Genomic DNA, 21,512 nt, shown 5'->3' with positions numbered 1-21,512 from the left:
ATAACAAAAACAGTAACACAAAACAACTGCAAATGTCAGAACACTGGGTGGTGGGGATGGGGTGGAAGGGGGTGAATGAAAACCTCCAAGGAACTGCAAAACTTGCAGCATCACAGCATTCATACTGTCGAGCCTAGACTCTCGACTTCGTTATTGAGCTTCGTTAAACAGTCCACTGAAGTTGACCGTATCATTATTGCACAAAACTGCCTGCTTCATCAACGTCTCCTATGATGGTGATGGGCATTATACAGGGTGTCCCAGCTAAAAGTAACCAAGCTTTTTAAAAAGACGGAAGTGTCCTAGCCCTGTGAGACCAACTGAGGGTTGTTGCCAGTCGTGTGTCCTAGTCTGCAATATTTTTTTTATTGTGCAAATGTAATTAATTAGCAGAGACTGATTAGCTAACTTTTTAATTATTGCCTTTAGGAAGAAAGTGTCAATGCAGGAATTGTAGATCCCATAGAAAAATAACCGGTTGCGGTGTTTCCAACCAAGTACCACTGATACAGATTCTTTTATTTGCCTTAAAAGAAAGCCCGCGAAATACAAAAAGAACCACGTGATAGGGAAGCAGTTTCAGCGCTCCCAGACGACCGATCAAACAACGACATTCATTTATCTTTGCAACGCTGTCCCGAACGGGGTTCGGCGTTTTGCAATGGTTGCGAGATATACGCCAGCAACTCTCGCATGGGCGCTAGGGCGACCGCTCCTTCAGCGCGTGACGGTGCAAGTTCGGGGGCACGGCCACATCACTCGAGGCGAGGTTTCGCGTGAAAAAGCGCTCCATGCGAGCCGCGCTTCACTTCCTTGAAAAGCAGCGCCCGCTTACTTTTCATGACGCATATCTCGCCACCACCTCAAAACGCCGAACCCTGTTCGGGGCAGCGTTGCAAACATAAGCAGATGTCGTTGCTTGACCGGTCGTTTGGGAGCGCTGAAACTGCTTGCTTATCACGTGGTTCTTTTGTATTTCGCGGGCTTTCTTTTAAGGCAAATAAAAGAAACTGTATCAGTGGTACTTGGTTGGAAACACCACAACCGGTTATTTTTCTATGGGATCTACAATTCCTGCATTGACACTTTCTTCCTAAAGGCAATAATTAAAAAGTTAGCTAATCAGTCTCTGCTAATTAATTACATTTGCACAATAAAAAAATACCGCAGACTAGGACACGCGACTGGCAACAACCCTCAGTTGGTCTCATGGGGCTAGGACACTTCGTTTTTTTTAAAAGCTTGGTTACTTTTAGCTGGGACACCCTGTATAAGTAGACATTAAGATGATGATCTTACCATGCTACCCATTTCTTTTTGTAATACAGAGAAAAAAATTACTGCTAAAGGAAGCATATATGTGGTCATAAAAAGTGGAAACAAAACAAGAAACTGGGGAAAGCATACTCTTGACAGCCAGAAGCAGCGTCATATCTGCACTGCAGTGTGCATGCAATACACTACCACTGATTGCAAAAAAGTGCTGTGGGTTTATTTCAGGTAATCAAGTGGTTTAGACCTGCTAAGCATGTTGGATGATGGAATACAATGTTTGTTTTATTTCTCCACTGTGGCAATCTCATTGCTGTAATGCTATCAGCAAGGCAGTTCATCATCATCATCAGCATCATCAGCCTGAATACGCCCACTCCAGGGCAAAGGCCCCTCCCATGTCTCTCCAATTAACCCTGTCCTTTGCCAGATGCGGCCGCTGTATCCCCGCAAACTTCTTAATCTCATCCGCCCGCCTAACGTTTGCCTTCTCTTGGAATTGACTCCGTTACCCTTAAGGACCAGCGGTTATGTTGCCTTCGCATTACATGCCCTGCCCAAGCCCACTGCTTCCTCTTGATTTCGACTGAGAAGTCATTAACCCGCGTTTGTTCCCTCACCCATTCTGCCCGCTTCCGATCTCTTAACGTTACACCTATCATTTTTCTTTCCATAGCTCGCTGTGTTGACCTTAACTTAAAGGGACACTGAGGAGAGCACTATTAATATTTTTTTTATAGTAAAATCCGATAGTTCGGCATGTCATGGCTTTGTTGCCACTTGGCCGGCAGCGAAAGATGCATTTATTTCTAAGAAATTTGGATTCGAAGTTGAAAAAGTTTTTCCCACCGCTCTGATTCAAACTTGGGATTCGTCTATGACGACAGAGGACTAAGAGACGTGAAACATGACGTGCACATGACGTAACGCAGACTCCGTGATTTCTGGCTGCCAGCAGTGCGGCCTAGCAGCAGCCGAAAAGAAAGCTACCGCCGGCCGCATGTTGAAGGCATCTATCGGCTATTGCGGCCGTCGCTACAGTCGCTTCGATTACGTTTGCACTGGCGTTTTGCCAGCGTTACGATGGATCTCGTTCTCGAAGTCGTCAACGAAGTTCTCGCAAATAGACACCTTTAGCATACCGTGTACCTTGTTACCGCTAGCGGAATACCGGGAGCCCGCCTACCGCCGGAAAACAGGCGCTGATTTGTCCCGATGCTTCAGGAGCGCGCGTAGCAGCCGGGCACGTGGCGCCATCTGGCGACGTCAAGGAGATTTGCGCATGCATTGGCTGCGCCTCAGTGATGCATGGTTTCTCGGTTCCTGGTGTTGCTAGAACCATTCGTTCTAGCAACACTGCTTTGTCCTATGACGTCATAACGCTTGTACTTGCGAGTTTGGCCTGTGGCGGCGATACCTGTATTTTGGTTCTTGCTCTTTTCTACGTTACAAGAGCTTTGTTGTCAGTATGAGTGGCGTTTTTGTAATCAGGAGCTGGTATTCTGTCGATACAAGCCAACTTCAATTTCTCCTCAGTGTCCCTTTAAGGCTAGTTAATGTGGTCTAAACAGGGCGCTTCATATACAGTATACTGCTGCATATATGGCAACTCCGAATATAAGTCACCCTTAACCTCGAAGCCTTCACTGACCAAAAGAAAAAAAATTTACCCCAAATACAAGCGGAAACAGGCACGAGGTGCACATTATCTGCGACTCAGTTGAAACTACCTTAAACCCTGCAAATAGGTTGGCTCCATGTATAGATTGACCCCCAATTTCAGACTTGTTTCTGGCAATAAATAAAAAAAAAGCTGACTTGTACGCGACTATATATGCTAACCAACCCAGGTTTCGAATTGAGTGACATCTTTTAAAAAACAAAACTTGAGGAGTACTGTTTGTGGACATTCTATACCCGTCATTCTGACAGTCTATCTTTATTCTACCTATCTTCAGTAATTGAAAGGTAATTTTTCAGTTTTACGTAAATATCCAATGAAGAAAACCCCAGCTACGCTTTGCACTATGTCACCATCAAGAACACTAGTTTCACATTGATCATCATTTTTCAATAGCCTATAGCCTCTAGGAGCAGAAGTTCCAGTCATGCATAATATTTGCATTGCTTTTGTACCCTTTTTCATGCATTTAAAAGAAAAAAATAAAAATTTCAAACACTGCTTTGACTAAAGCACTAACTGATTACTTTTCATGCTTAATAAGGGAGTAATTATTCATTGGCATCCACCCGAGCGCAGCCATACGGCTACAAAGGAAAGCTATACAGCTTTCTCGGAAACTTCGTAGTTAAAGAAAAATTCGTCCTGGTCCGGGGATCGAACACAGGACCACCGCTTAACCGGAGCAGTCGCTCTACCAATTGAGCTAACCAGGACGGCAAGCTTATGGTAGGGCGAGAGCGAATTGATCAATAACTCGAAGCGGGAACTGTGTTTTCATGCTTAAGTTTATCTTTTTGTTTGTGCACAATAATCGCTGCAAGAGCATTTCATCTCAGAACTGACCATCTCAGCATATGAAAACATTGCCAGTGCAGTAGTTTCCTCGACAACAGTGGAGTGGCTCAATTCTTGCCATGTACAAACTCCTGTTGTATCTTTCTGCTCAAGAGAAAACCCACAGGGGCACGAGCACTGCACCTAAAAACCAACCACATCGAAAGGCTCGAAATGGAGTGGACACTGACCACTATAATGTGTCGCTCTACTTAAACACAAGCAAGGTCATTGGCAGTGCAGTGCATGGGAAAGCGTGAAGAGCAAAGGAGAGACTGCACGGTGTGCACAAAACCACGCACAAGTCAGGAGGGGAGGTCACGGGAAAGAAAGGCATTACCTCTCAATCCTGCCGCAGCAGCGTCCACAAGCACACAAAAGAGAAAGATGGGAAGCACTGAGCAACGTAACAACGGCACGAACGACATCAGTTTGAAAACAAGGACTAATCACTCCCTCCCATCCCTCGCAGACTGCCAGAACATGGCGCAAGGCAGGCGAGAACAGCATCTAGCATGGGTGTGACGAAGCTACCCGCAGTGGCACTAACAGCTTGACAGATGCGTTAGATCCCAGAGATTGTCTTATTTTTGTAATGTTGGAACCCTGAACAGTCAGCTAGCATGTTCAATGCACCATTAGGAATACCTCATCTGCAAGCACTGCGACAATATACAAGGTGATCAAAACTAAGCTTCGTAAGTCTTTTTTATATTAGGTGCTGCGTGGTACATGAAATCCACCTCAGCACATAAGCTATGTGGCCAGGGGGGGCCCAACGTGAGATGGTAATTGTCACTGTAAGGCTTCTAATTTAACTAGAATACATTAATGAACTGTTAAGTCATTCAGGCTAGCCTGCAAGTTTGTACTGAAAACATAGAGGTGGTCACATTTATAGACTACTCCATTTGGTAGAATTCGTTTTAGGGCACGCATGTTCAGAGATATTCGCCCCAAAAGTTTCCATTCATTTGGCATAATTAGGCACGCAAGGCAGTGGCAGTCGATAAGCAACTCCTCCGTAATGTGGTGAAGCTGTTGCATAGGGCGTTACTTCCATTATGATAGTGGAAAGTTATCATCACTGGTCACCCGGCCCTGTCAGCAGACAAAACGCCACGCCATGCCAGGAGGAGTTCAACGTAGATTGTCACCGCCTTGCACGAACAATTACGGAAATCAAACTGAAAATTTGGACGCCAATATTTTGACACACACGCGTGCTAGGAGAATTGCACCGAATTAAATTCTGTGGCAATATGATGGCCTCTCAGTTTCCCATACATACAAATATTCCTGCTTACAGCATTTGCTAAAGAGATAAATGATTTTAGTTCATTAGAAGCCTGACTGCGTCGATTATCTTTGAGCCCTCCGGCCACGTAACTTATGTGCAGAGGTGGATTTGACGCACCTCTTGGCGCCTATTTTTAACAAACTTGTAAAGCATGAATTTTTATCACCCTGCATAATTATTTTTCTCCTTTCCCTGCTTTGCTGTTTTTACTACAAGCTGGAAGACGCATAGGGGATAGCACATGTGCCAACAAAACTTTCTGCACCTCAGTACACAGCTTTGTCCTCTCCCTTCAGTGTTTTTAACAGTCCTGTCTCCAAGCAGAATAGACTAAGGACTCCTACAGAGCACAGCTTGCTTACCCACTATAAAACAATTCAGAAGCACGAGAGTAAATATTAACTTTATTGCTTAGGGCACATTGCCATTTTTAAGAGGCCAATTCGATTTGCACGCATGCTTCTTCCCTCCTCACGATCTAGAGACATACATCTGTCTTTTTTAGCAATACTTTAGAATGAGGGTCAGGCTAAAGCAATCGAATTTCAACTAGTTCTGCCAAATTCACAAAGAGAAGTCTCTGGGCTACTGCACAAATGATTATGCCCCACGACCTGTGCAAATAAAATCGGGATGTTCGTGAACTAACCTTCTTGGGAGGCCGATTTCAAATCTGAATCTTCTGTGGGTCCACGTGGGAAGGCAAAAGAGACGAGCAAATTAGCGGCGACCAACACAGTGCGACGATCAACGCAACAATCACCATAATGACAAAAAAAGGGATGGCCGCCACCGGGGTTACGCGAATGTACCGGTATTAGTGCTGCATCTGCGAGCCATGCAGCGAAGAAAGACAGAGAGCAAAAAAATCACAGAGACAGACTCAGGATCGCAGAAAACCAAGCACGACGTTGTTAGATACTCAAACTGTTAGTAGCCAGACATGTTCGGTTCAGTGGGCATATGGTCTGCTGCTTTAGAAGGATTCTTTTCTCATCTGTTCTTTTTCTACACTGTAATAGGGGATATTCATAATTCCGCAAGTGCACTTTCTCGCATAACAATGTTGTCCCAAACAAGATGGCTGACCATGCGTTTCCAGCTGAAACAAAGCAAGAAAGACTGGTTTTTTGTTAGATTCTTCCAAAATACGTTTCTTACATTCTATCCACACCTTTAGCACCTGTCCTGTAGCCCACGTAGTTCCTTTATAGCGAAGTCGGCCATCTTGTTTGGGGCAACATAGTTATGTGGGAAAGCGCACTTGCGGAATTTTGAATATCCCCTATTCTTCGGTCCAAATGAGGTTTCCACAGTCCGTCCTGATAATTTAGCCTGTGCTCAAAGATAAGGCTTGGCTCCAGTAAACATAATCCAATGGAAAAGGTTACCTTTGATAACATTTTACGTTATGACTGCTGCTAAAATTGGCATGTAAAATTTTAGAATAGAATGTATGTTTCAAAGCCCCGACTTACTAAGCAGTATTCAACTCCGAATTACACAAATGGACCACAAGTGTTTGCTTTGTGTTTTGAAACCCATTTCAATGCATTCTTTTGCTTTGTGCAACTCCTGCACCATTCTCTGTTCTGAACTTCTGGAATATTTTCCTAACAGATTTACTGCGCAGAGTGCTGTCATTGCAAGCAGCAATTCCCGCCTGTCTTTTTGAGTACAATGTTTTGCTTGCAAGGATATAAAAATGACTTGGCACTAATATTTGCCTAGTGTTTGCCTCTCGTTTCACACAGCCACATGCCCACCTACTGATTATCAATGGAGTTTTCTTGGCAGGCAGCAAGCATCCGACAGAGCATGCCTGCTAACTTTGTTAGCATGAGACAACAAAAAAGTGACAAATCTCTGCAACACAATCCTGATAATGATAGAAAATGTAACTCAGATATCACCTATTCAAGAAATAAAACACAACAGAGCCACCAGAAAAGCATCTAGCTGAAAGAGTTTTACTCTATACTAACGCCAAACAATAAGTGCGCAGAAGATGAAAACAACAAACCGAAATCGTATCTTTATCTCAATTCTTTCGGTTTCAAATTGATCTGTTCTTATTCCTCTGTTCATGGCAGAGTGAATGCTGCACACAACGCTAATCATGAGCAGTGAAACATACTGACAACAACGCAAGCAGGTTCCATGCAAACGGCTAGCAACGGCTAGCAAACGGCTAGCAAACGGCTAGCACAACGGAATAACATTAAAATGTACTGCACTGCAACTGCTATAACCAAACAATAAAGCCAGCCTTTCTACCACCAGCACTTCATCATTTGTCACTACCTACATTATCCGCTCCCGTCACTCTTACACTCAGATTAGCATATTTATGCTAGACTGTGTGGCAACACCGAGAATGGCGACATCAAGACTCAAAAGATGAATCGCAACCATCACCGAAGGCACAATCCCGCCACCGCCACCACCACCACCATCAAAAACAATAGCGAGGCACGACAGTTGCACCGGAAGAGGAGGAACCCGGAAGTAAAGAGAGAGAGAGGGGAAAAAAGAGAAGGGAAGAGACTGACCGAGGTGCGAGGCGAGTGAGGAGGCAGGCACTGCGACAGGGGTGGTGGTGGAGAGCAGACCATTGGTGTCCGCCGTGGAGTCCAACTGCTGACGCTGCTCGAATGTGGTGCTGTCCACATAGTCCGTGCTCATCTCGAAGGCGATGGTGGGCGTGGCCGCGTACGCGTACCCGTTGGGCGTGTAGGACGCCAGCTCTTCGGAGTACGGGTACCTGCGTCAAGCACCGAACATTGGGTCATTGCGGCCATGCACAAACCAAACACGAATTGATTCACAGCAGAGGGCCCCGCAGTCTGCAGGGTTGGTCAAACTAGCCTAGACTTCACCTGTCCGCAGCAACATTTTTAAAACGAGAAGGCCATACTTATGTGCAGCTATTATGTGTGTGTGTGGCTGCATGCAGTTTCGAAGCCGAGTGACGACTAATCGGCAACGACACTACCAGCTTCAGGCGCACATAAGGATGTGGACCTTCTCCACTCGAAAACGCTTCCCGAATTCCGCCAGCAGTCCGAGTGACACTGCCTTCAGCGACAACTGCCAGTAGAAGGTGCAGGCTGTCAAGCTGTACTGTGGCGCAGCAAATAGATACACCTTGATCAGCAGGCGCGATAGTATCGTCTCAACAATACCAAGTTACAATGAGTTGGCTCTTCTGGCTGAACTCTGCAAGGAAGCAGCTGTCGCTGCTGGATTGAATCAAGCACTAGAATAGCTTACTGGATTCTTAACTTATTGCTCTTTTTCGTGTTGTTTTGGCAGCAACATCGTGCGTCGCACACTGGCTGCTTTGCTCCAAGGGCGTGGGGTACCGAGCAGCAGAGACATGGTCAAGCGTGCTTCCGTGATGTGCCATTGGTTCAGCATCAGAAATAAAATGCTGTCGAACTTATCCGGAGAAAAGTTCCGTGACAATCGGGCAGCAATGCCGAAATGAAAACGCCAGCAGAAATCACCAAAGAGCCTGTTATAGTGCAGCATATCAAAAGCCAATATCTTGGAACGACTTTCACAAACAAGCAGTTTCATTCAGATTTTATGATGTCAGACTTGTAAAGCACACACACACACACACACACACACACACAGTGTGCTCATAAATCCAGGAATTCTGTGTGCACCCCAACGTCTTTTCAGAATGCAGCTAGCACGAGTGTGTTGCTGTTTCTGAGAACTTCATTTGTCCTTACCCTCATATGAAGCATTCATTTTTAAATCACTGCATAGCAAAGTACAGCACTGGACAAGAAACGCAGCTAGAAAAATCACCCAACGTATACTGAAATCATGAAGCACGTCACAACCTCTCTGCTGCCTCTAGACGAACAGTCGCAGCAAGCAACACTACAGCTTGTTAACAACAAAGTGAGTAGCTAGCAGCTTATAAATTCTGTTGAGCCTGTACTGTTCACTGACGACAGTTTCTTCGTCTGTCATTTATTTCTTTCCGATTGATCTAAAGCATGTGAACCTACCACAATTCCTTTCCACAGATTATAGGCAAGGATTTCTTTTTTTCTCTTGCGCAGGTGTCAAACCAGGTGGAATAGTGGCAGTCGTCGACAGTGCAAAGCTACTAAAGGATTTGCTCAAAATATCATGCTAAGTCCTCTCAGCAGCCTCCTCGCTCGTCTGTGATAAACCACCAATATTTATTTTTTTCCCGCTATGCACGTGTGGTGTCACTAAGTCAGTGCAGAAGTGCGGAACTGAGCTGTTAGTGAAGCTGTTATGCGTTGAATGAGAACAAACACCACAGATAGGCGCATAAGAGGGCACGCAGTCTTTGTGGTCGCATATCAGCAAAATAACGCATCGGCAATAAAGATGAGTAAAAAAAGGTTCTCTTGATTCTATCATAGAAGAAAAATGGAAAAACTGCATGAATCGCCAGAGAAATGAAAACATGGCAGACACTGCAAATAAGATCATAGCTTAGAACGGCAAAGAATCAGAATAGGACTCAAAGTTATTAAAGTAGAAAATAAAAAGGACCGCCAGGTAAATTTAGGAGGCAAGGTGGCACTAGCCATGTACCACCGCGATTCAAAGGGAACATGCTAGTTAAGTCCGTCCACTGCACTCACCCTCCGTTGAGGAAGGGCAAGACCTGGTTGGACGAAGACGGCGTTTGCTGCTGGTCGAACACGGAGCTGTCGGGCGACGTCTCGGTGGCCTGCTGCGCGGGCTGCGTTGAGGTGGCGGCCGCCGTTGAGGCCACTGCACCCCCTTGCGGGCGCACCAGCTGCGCCCGGTGGAAGCGCACCTCATCTTCCACTTTCTCCCGTTGCTTCTTGGACATCCGGCCGAACTTGACCGCTGAGGGGACAAAGGGCAAACCAACATGTTTCTCGTAATTTCAGGTAGAACACCGCCAACTCTCCGTCTTACGCTGATTTACATCCACCTTTACTAATTACCGTTATGCCAGCTATTTTACTACACTTTGATCTTAGCCAAAAGGCCGAGAAGCGAACCTGCCGCGGTGGCTCAGTGGTTACGGCGCTCGGCTGCTGACCCGAAAGACGCGGGTTCGATCCCAACCGCAGCGGCCGAATTTCGATGGAGGCGAAATTCTAGAGGCCCGTGTGCTGTGCGATGTCAGTGCACGTTAAAGAACCCCAGGTGGTGGAAATTTCCGGAGCCCTTCACTACGGCATCCCTGATAGCCTAAGTTGCTTCAGGATGTTAAACCCCAATAAACTAAACTAAAGCTATTTTACTTCGGAATGTAAGTTGGGCTCCCACTAAGCTTTCTTCTTCGTACCTCTGTTCATGGGTAACGTACAGCGCAATGAATGAACGCAACTCGACTGACCTTGTCAAAGATTTTAAAAAAGCTGGACACTTTTGCTGGGCGATGAGACTGGATCTAGCTGGTTTTACATAATCGCACGCAGTTTAAACCAGACTCATCCAATCAGTTAGTACGAGCTCAATCTAGCTAATTAAAAGTCGAATAAGGTGGAGAAGTGGATTTAATCCGACGGCTAAATAATGCGCAGTTTAGAAATGGCTGAATCGAGTTCAACACCATTCAAATGCACTTCATTGAAGTACTTGGCTAGGTTGGACTAAAGAGCATTATGCTGAGGGATATTCACACAGCAGTGCAACTAAACGCGCAATAGAAGGACGTTTTATATGACAAAATTTTAATCGCCATTAGGGTGCAGCACTGACTGTAAAGGCGGATTCACACTGGCGAGTCGCAGAGGTCGCGCAACAGGTTTTAATCGATTTGCTACGCTCCGCCCCAGTTTTCATAGTGCTTCAGAAACCGCAACTAACTGCTCGAAATCAGACGCTCGACGTTTGTGACTTGCCAGTGTGAACCCCGCCTTAAATGAGGCGTCCTGCAACCGCATGCAAAGGACTGGCTTCCTCACCGTCCTACTCCAGGTGCCTCCTGTGAGTGCTTTCCCGCACATATACAGTTCGCTTACAACGAGAAGCGGAACACAGCACAGGACTGCAAAAATACTTCTTTCTTACAATGAATAGGCCTTCTGCATTGACAACATCCATACAATGTCAATGCTCCAGTCTGAAATTTTGAATATTACATCCTTTCACGCATAAATGTCTCTCCTGAAACATAAAGAGCGCATCACTGCTGTTCCAAACGCAACAAAATTAGAAGAAGTATGAAGACCAGTTGGTCCATATCCATCTTGTTCGAGTCGAATTGATAATTAAGAGCATTCAGAGGAATGCAGCACAGGGCCGAAAGGAATCTTCAAAACGTAAGACAATACACAAAGCGCATGTGGAAACAGAACAAGGGCATGGTTGGTGCAAGCGCAACAGGATTTTTACACAATTAGTGCCTAATTACTGCGATAGTAAAATGCAAGGCTTGAAATAAATCTTATGCGCAGCCCCAGGAATACTGATTAGGCCTTGCCGGCGCGGCACACAACTTTAAAAGGAGCAACCTGCGACAAACCACAAGTGCAAAAGCAGAGGCTTCACTCACCGTCTCGAGACATTCCTAGTGCGAGACACTTTTGTAGTCTGCAGTACTGGCATCGGTTCCTGTTGACTCGATCAACCACGCAGTTCTTTTGCCGGGGGCATTGGTAGTTCACGACGCTCGACTGGCTTCTCCTAAAGAACCCCTGCGTAGTAACCAGAGGCACAGTGGTAAGGTTTTCAGCTTGGGCCATATTATGGGAAGACAATGCCACGTTTTTCCGTTCAACAAAATTTCAACAGAGCTTGCGCTGCACAACACTAGTGGCATCCCCGGCATCATGCTTCCAATTCGTAAAATCTGTCTAACAGCCGCTGTCTCATCACTAATCACTGTCTTTCATCACTGACCATTAAACGCACAGCATACAACTTCAGATATTACAGCCGCCTCCTTCCAATTACCATGGTTAAATTTCACTATCTTCTACATATTCTTGCGCTCGCACACAGTCTCCAAAATACTGCTGCACCTTATAATGTGCTTAGTAGTGTCAGTGTGTGTACAAGAATGAACAGCAGTTAATACATAATTATCATCATTATCTTCCTCCTATTCATTCTTTGTACTGTGTGTTTGCACTAAATCGACACCATGATGCGGCCATGCAATGAACTATTCTAAGAAGGATCGGCGTGCGGAGACACGCCATTTGCAGAGTTGTGCGAGTGGTTCGTTGGCACACTCAAACGTTGGCGTCCGAGTTCTGCGGTAAAAATTTATCTCAGGAGCGCCTCATTGCGTGGATGTTTGCATGCTGATGAAATAGGAAAGGCAGTAAGCGTCATTGCGCGAGTTTTCTGGTGCCAGCAATACAGAGAGAGAATGGAGATAGGAAGTTTGCACGCTGCGTTGAAGCGCTTGGAGGCCCTTGACAGTGCACCCACTGAAGAAATAAATCAATGGGTCCAACTGAAAAATTTCCAATTGAAACCAATTGGTCAAAAGTCTCGAGAAGCTGGTGTTTTCATCACCCATTGGGTGATCCACTGGGAAATAAAGTTGGGTAATCAAGTTTGAAACGCAGAACCAACTGAAATGCTCAACTGGAACTAGGGAAACCAAATGGACTACTCAAATAGATTCATGAGCCCAATTGGTCAGACTGGCTAACCAATCGGGTCACACTGGTTCCAACTGGAACCAATTGGACCCACTGTTTTTTTGTTTGTTTTTTTTTTGACTGGGTAGTTCTTATCAGGCACCCGCCTCTATTTCTAAAGAGACTAGTATTTGCATGAACCTATGTAACTACAAGGCGCTATTTGCTAGCCATTGCTGAGTACACATGACTAATGGAAATGCGACGAGTTTTGTACATGAATTTGCCTGAGCTGACAGGCCATTTTACAGCCTGCATGTATGGTAATCCACAGAGGGAGGGAGGGAGGGAGGAATATAATAATTTTCTCGAACTGCATTCTGTTACATTTCTTTCTGCGATTCGTCATCACCCCACACCTTCACTGTGACCGGAAGCATGAACTCAGACCAGCGAATAGTGGGAACTGAATAGAATCTAACAATTCACTGCTCACGAAAAAACGGCGCAAGGCATGGTAGCTTAGAGAAAATAGTGCACGGGGAAGGCAGTCTGGTACTCTCCTCTCTTTCCACCTGTACATATGATTAAAAATTTGTTTAAAAGTCTACCTTCGTACTTAAACAAGCCTGTGGCCATTAAAATTCGAGCACAAAAAAAAAAAAGAAATCCATAACGGGAGCACCTTTAGCAGTTGAAACTCATGTGGCACTGAGAAAGTTTCTGGCGTGGTTTCTGCTCAAGCCTCATGACAGTCGCTATGTCTTACTTAACTGTAGTGCTAAATGAGAAAAATCTAGTTCTGTCATTCACCCATTGGACAACTCTTGAATTATCTCTAAAGTTAATGTCCACCATCCACATTCACACCAGCAGTTTTCATATACCCAACAGTGATTTCTTCCTTGCCTCTCGTTTAGTCCTCTTACACTGTCGAGCAACGAAGGACCACTCATATAAGGCTGCTACCATCGACCATCAAGCGAGAGTTTATTGCAAATTTTAAAACAAGCCAGATTATGCCTAGGCTGTGCCCAGAAGCAGTGTGTCGTATCGCTGCCACATTGCATAAACTGAAGTGCCCCCTCTAGGTCGTGAAAATCGCCAATTTCTCCTAATTAGATTTTTGTTTTTCTCTTCGAAAGCGCGCGAGCACGAAGGTTGTCGCTGTTCCTGAGAGAAATAAATGTTGGATCACCACCTTCAGTACATTATTATTATTATTGCACTATTATTATTATACTGCTCTCATTACGTGAAGCTCAGAATGAAAACGAACAGTATACTAGAAAATGTAATCTTGAGATTGAAGGGTTGCCACAAGAGGAACGTGAGAACTTGAGGGAAACAATGACCGAGCTTGCTAGAAAGCTTGAGCTGAACTTTTTGAGTAGAGACATTGAAGCAGTCCACCGGCTGCCTAGCAAAGAAACAAACCAAACTGTGCCTAAGAGCACTTGCTGCTGGGCTAGTTGGTTTTGGTTCATAATTACATAGTTTTAAGGCGCAAAAAACAGACAAGACACATAGGTAGGTGACAGGATGAAGCACCACGTGGCGCTTCGTCCTGTCACCTACCTATGCGTCTTGTCTGTTTTTTGCATCTTAAAACTATTGAATTACAAACTGTGCCTATCAGCTTCTCAACTGTGGCAGCGAAAGAAGCATGATTTCAGGCACGAAAAAAAAAAACTGCGATGGCTGTGCGAGACTGACGGTGATCTGAACCTTTTCTTCAACGACAATCTAACCAAGATGAATTGCGATTTGTTCTGGCGCACGCGCAAGGTGGTGAAAAGGATTAAAATTTTGCTGGGTGAAAGGTAGAAAAATTTTCAAAAAAAAAAAAAGATGAAAATGCTTCCCTCCTTCTTTTGGACCGAGAAGCTGACGTTGAAAGAATTGCTTAAGCAACATGTCAGCTACCTTCAGTGAATTATCCAACTTAACCTCATACAAAAAAATCTTTTGGGCCCACATCACGTGATTTTACACTTGTGAACATATACATTAGGAGTCTACGTAAATACATACCAGAATTAAAAGCTCTAGCTGAATCTGTGTTTGATTTTGTAGATGCTTTTGTGGTCACAGAGATCAAGGTGTCAGAGATTTTGTACATGCGTTTTCTTTAACTGGGTACAAGTCTCACAGCATAACACGACCGAATCGCCGAGAGGTTGGCATTGCTATCTTTGTAAGCTCTAAACATGACAGAGAGAGAGAGACTTTAATGAATAAAGGAGAGGTCTAAATATGATACTTCACCACTAGACATTATACTCATGCATGCGGAATGCCTGGCCATTAAAATTAATTGAGTAAATTATGAACTGTTAATGGTAGCTCTGTACCGACTCCCATGCAACAGTGATGTTTGCTTTTTATTGAAAGTGGATGACACATTGAAGACCTGGTCATAGTGGATCAAGTTTGCCTGGCAGGTGATTAATATTAATACCCTATGTCCAGCAAATCAAACTCAACAGAACAGATTATTTGTTTTGGCATCTTGGGATTCTATCTCAACTGTCCTAGTGACGTCATGCTTAGATCATATATCAGTTAGAGATACTAATCATTGCCTCACTTCTTGTGTTATTACCCAAAGATTATCTGATCACTACTTTGTTGTGTGCTGTGTATCTCTAAGTGTATCCCTTCTGGAAGGCAAAGTGCACGTGTAAAGTTTGGAATCATTGCAGATCACTTGGTAACATGCATTTTGCCTGGTCGTCTTTGATTGACCGTAGGCCCCTGCACCAAGTGTAGACAGCTTTTGTGAGTGTCTGGCACATTTCAAACCATCCTGCACACTTACCACAAATATGAAGTGCAGAAAAAAACTATAATGGATCAATTCAGATATTATGCAAGCCATACTTCACAGAGATTGGCTATGGAAAAAATGCAAACCTTCCCCTAATAATAAAGCCCTACACTTAGATTATAAAATTGCTAGAAACAAGGTTTTTGCTCTTCTGTGCACTGCAAAACATTTTTTCTTCGATAAATTTGATGAATCTTCTAAAAGTGCCGGGAAAACCCGGTCACTGATAAACCATCTCAGAGGGAAATCTCACTCCGAAAAATCTGTTGTGGAACATTTAACCAGAAACCCTAGAGAAACAGCAATACATTTAATATTTTCTTCTGTCAAGCTTCGAAAGAGGCATCAGCTAGGCCTCAGCAAGACCTGATTCTCAGAGACTCAGACAGCTTCCGCAATTTTGCACACTGCTTTCAAACCCTGACCTCGCCCGGATCATTCTCAATTTTCGAGAAAACAAGCCAACCGGAGCAGATGGCCTATCTGTCAGCATGCTGAGATGAAACTGAGGCACTTTCAGATATTGTGCTTTTTATGTTAAGTGTTTTCCTAGACGCTGCGATTATACCAAAAACTCTGAAAACTGCCTTCGTTAAACCATTGCACAAATTTGGAAAGAAATCAAATGTTGAGAACTGCCGACCAACATCAATTCTGCCTATATTATCTAAGATTATAGAAAAAATTTTACTGGAGTTTATGACTTCTTTCATTCAAAAGTTTTCAATTCTGTCAGAGACAGTTTGGCTTCGTGAAGACAGGGCACAACTGCCCTCCTGGCCACGTCACACAAGCCACCATTGGCTTGGATGGGCCCGTTTTGTCTGTATTTATTTCCGTGGGTGCTAAATAAAGATAATTTTACTACTACTACTATTACTGCTACTATTTACAGTACCGGATCAGAGGTGTTTGTCTTACCCCGTATATTTGAGCACTGTTTACGATATTACCAAAACAACAAAAATGCAGCTGTAATATCTGCGCTAACCAGCACGTCTTAACTAGAAGAGCAAGGTTCCGGGATAGTTGGTAATGCATTTAAAAGGAAGAAAGGAAGGAAGAAAGAGATATCGTTGAAGCCCTCAAAATCTATTACGCCGGTGAACAATGCGTGAGCACTCCATCCCTGTCCTTGTCAAAAAAACAGCAGAATTTCCTGGATGACTTTGCAAACACCCAATGTTTCTGGAGTGCCACGCGCAGCTTATTAATTCACGGAATCCTCGTTGGTACTGCTTTTATCTTGCTTTTATTCCCCCCCCCCCCCCCCCATTTGGGCACGTTTTCAAAACTTTTATCTTCCTCACGCTTTTATATTTCTTTATATTTTTATGTTTCCACCTGTATAATTTCACCTCTGTCCTTCATAGTTTTAACCATACCCCACCCTTGGGTACTTTTTCATTGTTTTTTGTTAATGTTACCTACCTGACCACCGTTTCGCTGCTCTTTACACCGTCTTTTTATCGCTTATAACTTTCTTTTGTTCCCTGTTGTGTTTTTTCGCCATCTTGTGACGCGACCACACTGACTGCCGGTTATCGCTGCCGCAGGCCTGTTACCCACCCCCTCATGTTTTCTATTTAAGCGTCTTTCCACCGGAATAAAATTGCTGTTGTGAGTCAGCGCTCGTGTGTGTGTCGTTTCTTCGTGTGTCCGTGTTTCCTCGCGCTGTTTCTTCCTTTTAAACGTCTTAACTAATATAGCCCTGACACTTTTGTGTACTAACTAGTAGCCATCTATTCTGCGGGCAGCAGCACAGCGTGATCCGCGATCCGCTACCGTGAACGGCTTCCGCGGGCCCCCCACTGAGTACGCGCCGATTCGTCGCGACGCGTCAGGCGCACACACGCAGACGACGGACACGTGGCGCCGTATGGAGCCCTCAGGGGGTTCTGCGCATGCGCAGCTGCGCCCCGCGGACCGCGCTAGGCTACAACTCTATTTAGACATTCCTGGTTTCGCCCTACCGCTTGCGCCACGCAACCCGAGACCACGAACGATTTACCTCAAATCCACTTCACTGCACAGCTACTCTGCTTGTGGCAAAGCCACCCTTCACAGTAGCTGGGCTACCTTGCTTTTTGTTACCTCCACCCCCACGCACACACACATAAAAAAAGAAAACATGGCGACTCGGGATTATAATGATATAAAACAAAACAAGCTTCCTGTCTACAGTGTTCACGGGGAAAGTAAAATAACAGTGAAAAAAAACGGAAGGAAATATAAGTACGGCGAAACTTACTTTGCACCCTTCACAAGTGATAACGCCGTAGTGGACTCCAGAAGACTTGTCGCCGCACACTTTGCATGGGATAATCTCGATTTGTGCTGCACACAGAAAAAAGAGAAACGAAAATAAGAAAAGGCACAGGACATAAAGCGATTAAAACTTGGCAGTACGCGCCACGTAACTCGGTTTTTCGCGCATGCAAACATGGCACATTAACAGAATGCATCGCTAGTCATGCAAACAACACACAATGCCAAGAAAGCATACATAAAATAATTACAAGCACATCCTCATAAGAGCTAACACCAGTATAAAAAAGATCTGCATTTCTGTAAGTTTGTAACTGAAATACTCGCGAAGGTGCGCGGCACGAACTAAGGTCCATCGCAGCAGGCGTTCTTACATGCAGAAAGCAGAGAGCTCGAATTCATCGACTCAAAGCGCGTTTGTACCACTGAACAGTCCACAGTAGCGCCCTATAAAACCACAAAATTCCGGTAAGGCAGCGGACTCGTATGACATAATAGCCGATGTTCCTACAGTGCTGTGCAAGATGACTGCCGAACACGAATAAGTAAGTTATCTGAAAAAAAAAATGCAATGTTGAAACAAGTACGACGCATTTATTCTGCAGCGCCCCGAGGTTATTGAGCTTACCCCGAATAATGAGGCAAACGACTGAAGAATTAGGCAAACGAGGCAACCTTTCACACCGAATGAAATCTAACGTTCGACGAAAACTCGTCTGGTCGGGAAGAAGATTCATGAATTCAATAGAAGGAACGCCAACCAAGAGGTTGTTGTTTAATATGAAGACGAAGACGTTTAGGCTTCCATACGGAAGCCAAGTGACCAAGGCTTCCGTATGGAAGCCTTGGTCACTTGGCTTCCGTATGGAAGCCTAAACGTCTTCCAATGATGGAAGCCTTGGTCATTGAATTCATGAATTGAATTCACGAACCTTTCACACCCAGTGACGTTCGCGAGAAGAAGAATGCATGGAATACGTGAGCCAGTTATATCCTGCAATTTTTTTTTTTTTGCAGAAGCAGCTACTGCACTGTTGGGTGTTCTTTGCTAGACAGTTGTTAGTGCAAGGACTCTGTTGTACCTTTTTTTGTATTTTTACTTCGGTACATCCGCCAACTTCATGTCATTTCGGTCATTTTACCAGGTCATCGCCTATAAAGCCGCCGCAGCCATTCTAAACCCGTCCACCCTGTCCAAGCGCAGACTACCGCGCATGTTCGCTTAATTATTTCTGAAAACCGCTCGTGACTGGAACAGCCTCTGCGTCTGCGCTATGCACCGCTCCGATCCCCTTTACCTCGAGGCTGCCATCGGATCTCATTTCATTCGAACGCTCAGCCCATCTTTTATGTAATATCCATTTTCTGGAGCACAATAATAAATAAATAATACAGCGCAGCTTCGCGACAATACTACAGCCGCCTACGACCAACCTTTTCGGGCGAAATTTAATCGAACCTCAAGGCACGCAACAAATACTTAGTCGACAAATTGCTCAACGCACTTTGGCGTCATACAGGAGTAGAACAATTCCACTGTCTTTTCTGCAACAAGGCCTCTCAAGGTTATATATTTAAAGCAGGTGTTCCGCTATCATCCATCCTTCATATTATTTGGTTTGTAACACCTGTGCCACACGGCCAGATTTAATGCCATTAAGTGCTTACTGCCTTAAGTGTTAATGGCATTCGTGCGGTGCCACACGCATAAATTTAATGGCATTAGCCTTACTGCCATTCGCGACCTACTGAGTTCGCCACAACTCATTCGCCCGTGCACTGCGTACTCTCGTTCCCATTCCACACGCAGAAAAGAATGAGTAACAGCTTCCTAACAAGTAGCAAATGGTTAATTCGTAACTTTGTCAGATGAAGCTCTATATATGCCGAGTTTTCGATGCGAAGAGCGCCATTTTAACCAGCCTTTTTGACAGGTACTCTCGACTTGTGTGCCGACATGTGAGTTTATGGCTACTTTTTCGACTACTAAAGCAAGAACAGCCGTATTTTCTGGAAAATCATTTTTACATTACATTTGAACAACATTCCCGATATATCGTGCTCATTAGCACTGTTTGCATTCAGATGAAACTTTTCACTGCTTTGCAAGCGTTGTCGTCATCCTCACTTTCGATAACGGCATTAAATGTGCACGTGCAGCATCAACTCCGAAAATAATGGCATTAACAAACTTAAGGCCTTAAGCATTTACTACCATTTATTGTGCGCGTGTGGCACGGGTATAATCCCCAACCCCGTATAGCTAAAGTTTCATCGGCCCCTTCGTCTCACGTCCCCAAGTGTGCTTCACATAAGCGGCTCAGCGGCCGGTGAGTGAGTCGACCTGCACAAAGCCCTCGGCGCCGGCGGCCAAGGCGTCCGGCTCTCCACCGGTTATTGTCCCACGGGGGCGGCCGCGCAAAGAGGCCCCGGGGGTGATACCTCAAGGTGTTCCGCACAGCTCCCTGACTAATGGCCTGGATCGCGTTTTGTTTTCAGCGCTTCGCCGAACGCGCGCGCGTTTATTTTGGAGGCTCCCCGGAGGAGGGCGGGGACTCGCTGGAAGCCGTCCAGGACGTCCTCTCTGACCCAGACTTGTTTTGGTTTGGACCCGGGGGACTCCTCTGCTTACGCCGCGCGTCGCACGCACGCGCGCTCTGGCTCGGCTTGGATTCGGTCGCGACTCCGCGCAGTGCGGCTCGCAGTTGCGTCAGCGCCGACCTACTTACGGCACACCTGACAATTATTGTGCTCAGAAGCGGAATCGAACTAAAATGATTCCCAAAGAACATACAGCGACGACTAAGAAATTTTCAAACATCTTCCTCTGCGCGTTCCGCAGCAAGTTATAAAAGCGTGAAATGTACCGGAAAGCATATGCGGCGCGTCTCTCGGAACAGGGCATTCTTCAGCTCCGGAAACGAGTAGTACAGACTTCTAGGGTAAATGACGCCATTTTTTCCTCGAGGCCCGCAGTGATCCAACTGCGCTAATGTTCCCATACTGAGGGCCTGGCGACACAGCAGTCAATTGTTTTAAGTTAAGGTTCCGTTTATAGGGGTATAACGTCCCAAAGTGGCTCTGTCTATGAGGGACATGGTAGTGAAGGGCTCCGGAAATTTCGACCACCTGGGGTTTTTTAACATGCACTGACACTGTACAATACACGCGCCTCTAGAATTACGCCTCCATCGAAATCCGACCGCAGCGGCCGGGATCGAACCCGCGTCTTTCGGGTCAGCAGCCGAACGCCATAACCACTGAGCCACCGCGGCGGTCTAAGCTATAAGCCACGTACTATGCCACCTAAGGCAACGGAGAAACCATGAATGCGAGAAGCGCCGTTCGTACGTTTTCGCAGTCTTTGATTTCAACAATGGCTACGCCGATTGCGGACAGGACCGCGCGTACCGTACTCAAGATTTTAAGAGCGCCACTCTTGGAAAGCGATCAGCAAAACGAAAGGAACAGATGGCCGCAGATGAACAGAAAGAACCAAGGCGACAGAGAACGGCAGAACTCTTGAGGTACGCTCCTCTGCCTACGAGCGCAAGTGGCGCATCTACTGAGGTTCCGATGTGCTCGCGAAACCATTCCGGGCGCCCAGACTGGCGCACCGAGTGCCGTAACTGAACGGATAACGCCACACGGGGGAACGGGTAACAAACTAGAAACGGCGAGAGCGCGGACAGCGGCAGTTTCTTCTTTTACCCCGAAGCGAGCCCATCCGTGCGCACGACGTCGTTGCCGCCG

The 21,512-nt window shown here is 45.4% G+C and overlaps 1 protein-coding gene across 5 annotated transcripts in view; it reads right to left on the bottom strand.

Moving 5' to 3' along the window:
- Nucleotides 1-21,512, bottom strand: part of Hr3 (nuclear hormone receptor 3 ROR-beta) — a 167,741-nt gene that overhangs the window by 19,953 nt on the left and 126,276 nt on the right. For 4 of the 5 annotated variants that reach the window (XM_089547689.1, XM_089547692.1, XM_089547691.1 and 1 more), the window contains 5 exons: nucleotides 17,743-17,828; nucleotides 11,623-11,764; nucleotides 9,731-9,962; nucleotides 7,643-7,854; nucleotides 5,740-5,772 (listed from right to left, as the gene is read on the bottom strand). In XM_089547689.1, coding sequence (XP_089403815.1) covers nucleotides 5,740-5,772; nucleotides 7,643-7,854; nucleotides 9,731-9,962; nucleotides 11,623-11,764; nucleotides 17,743-17,828 — 705 coding nt within the window. The remainder of the gene's footprint in view (nucleotides 1-5,739; nucleotides 5,773-7,642; nucleotides 7,855-9,730; nucleotides 9,963-11,622; nucleotides 11,765-17,742; nucleotides 17,829-21,512) is intronic. The other variant, XM_089547690.1, reaches the window with a different exon arrangement.

Source organism: Amblyomma mixtum, chromosome 6 (assembly GCF_055824585.1).
Source record: "Amblyomma mixtum isolate Tamu chromosome 6, ASM5582458v1, whole genome shotgun sequence".
NCBI lineage: Eukaryota > Metazoa > Arthropoda > Arachnida > Ixodida > Ixodidae > Amblyomma > Amblyomma mixtum.
This window is presented reverse-complemented; position numbering and strand designations above follow the sequence as displayed.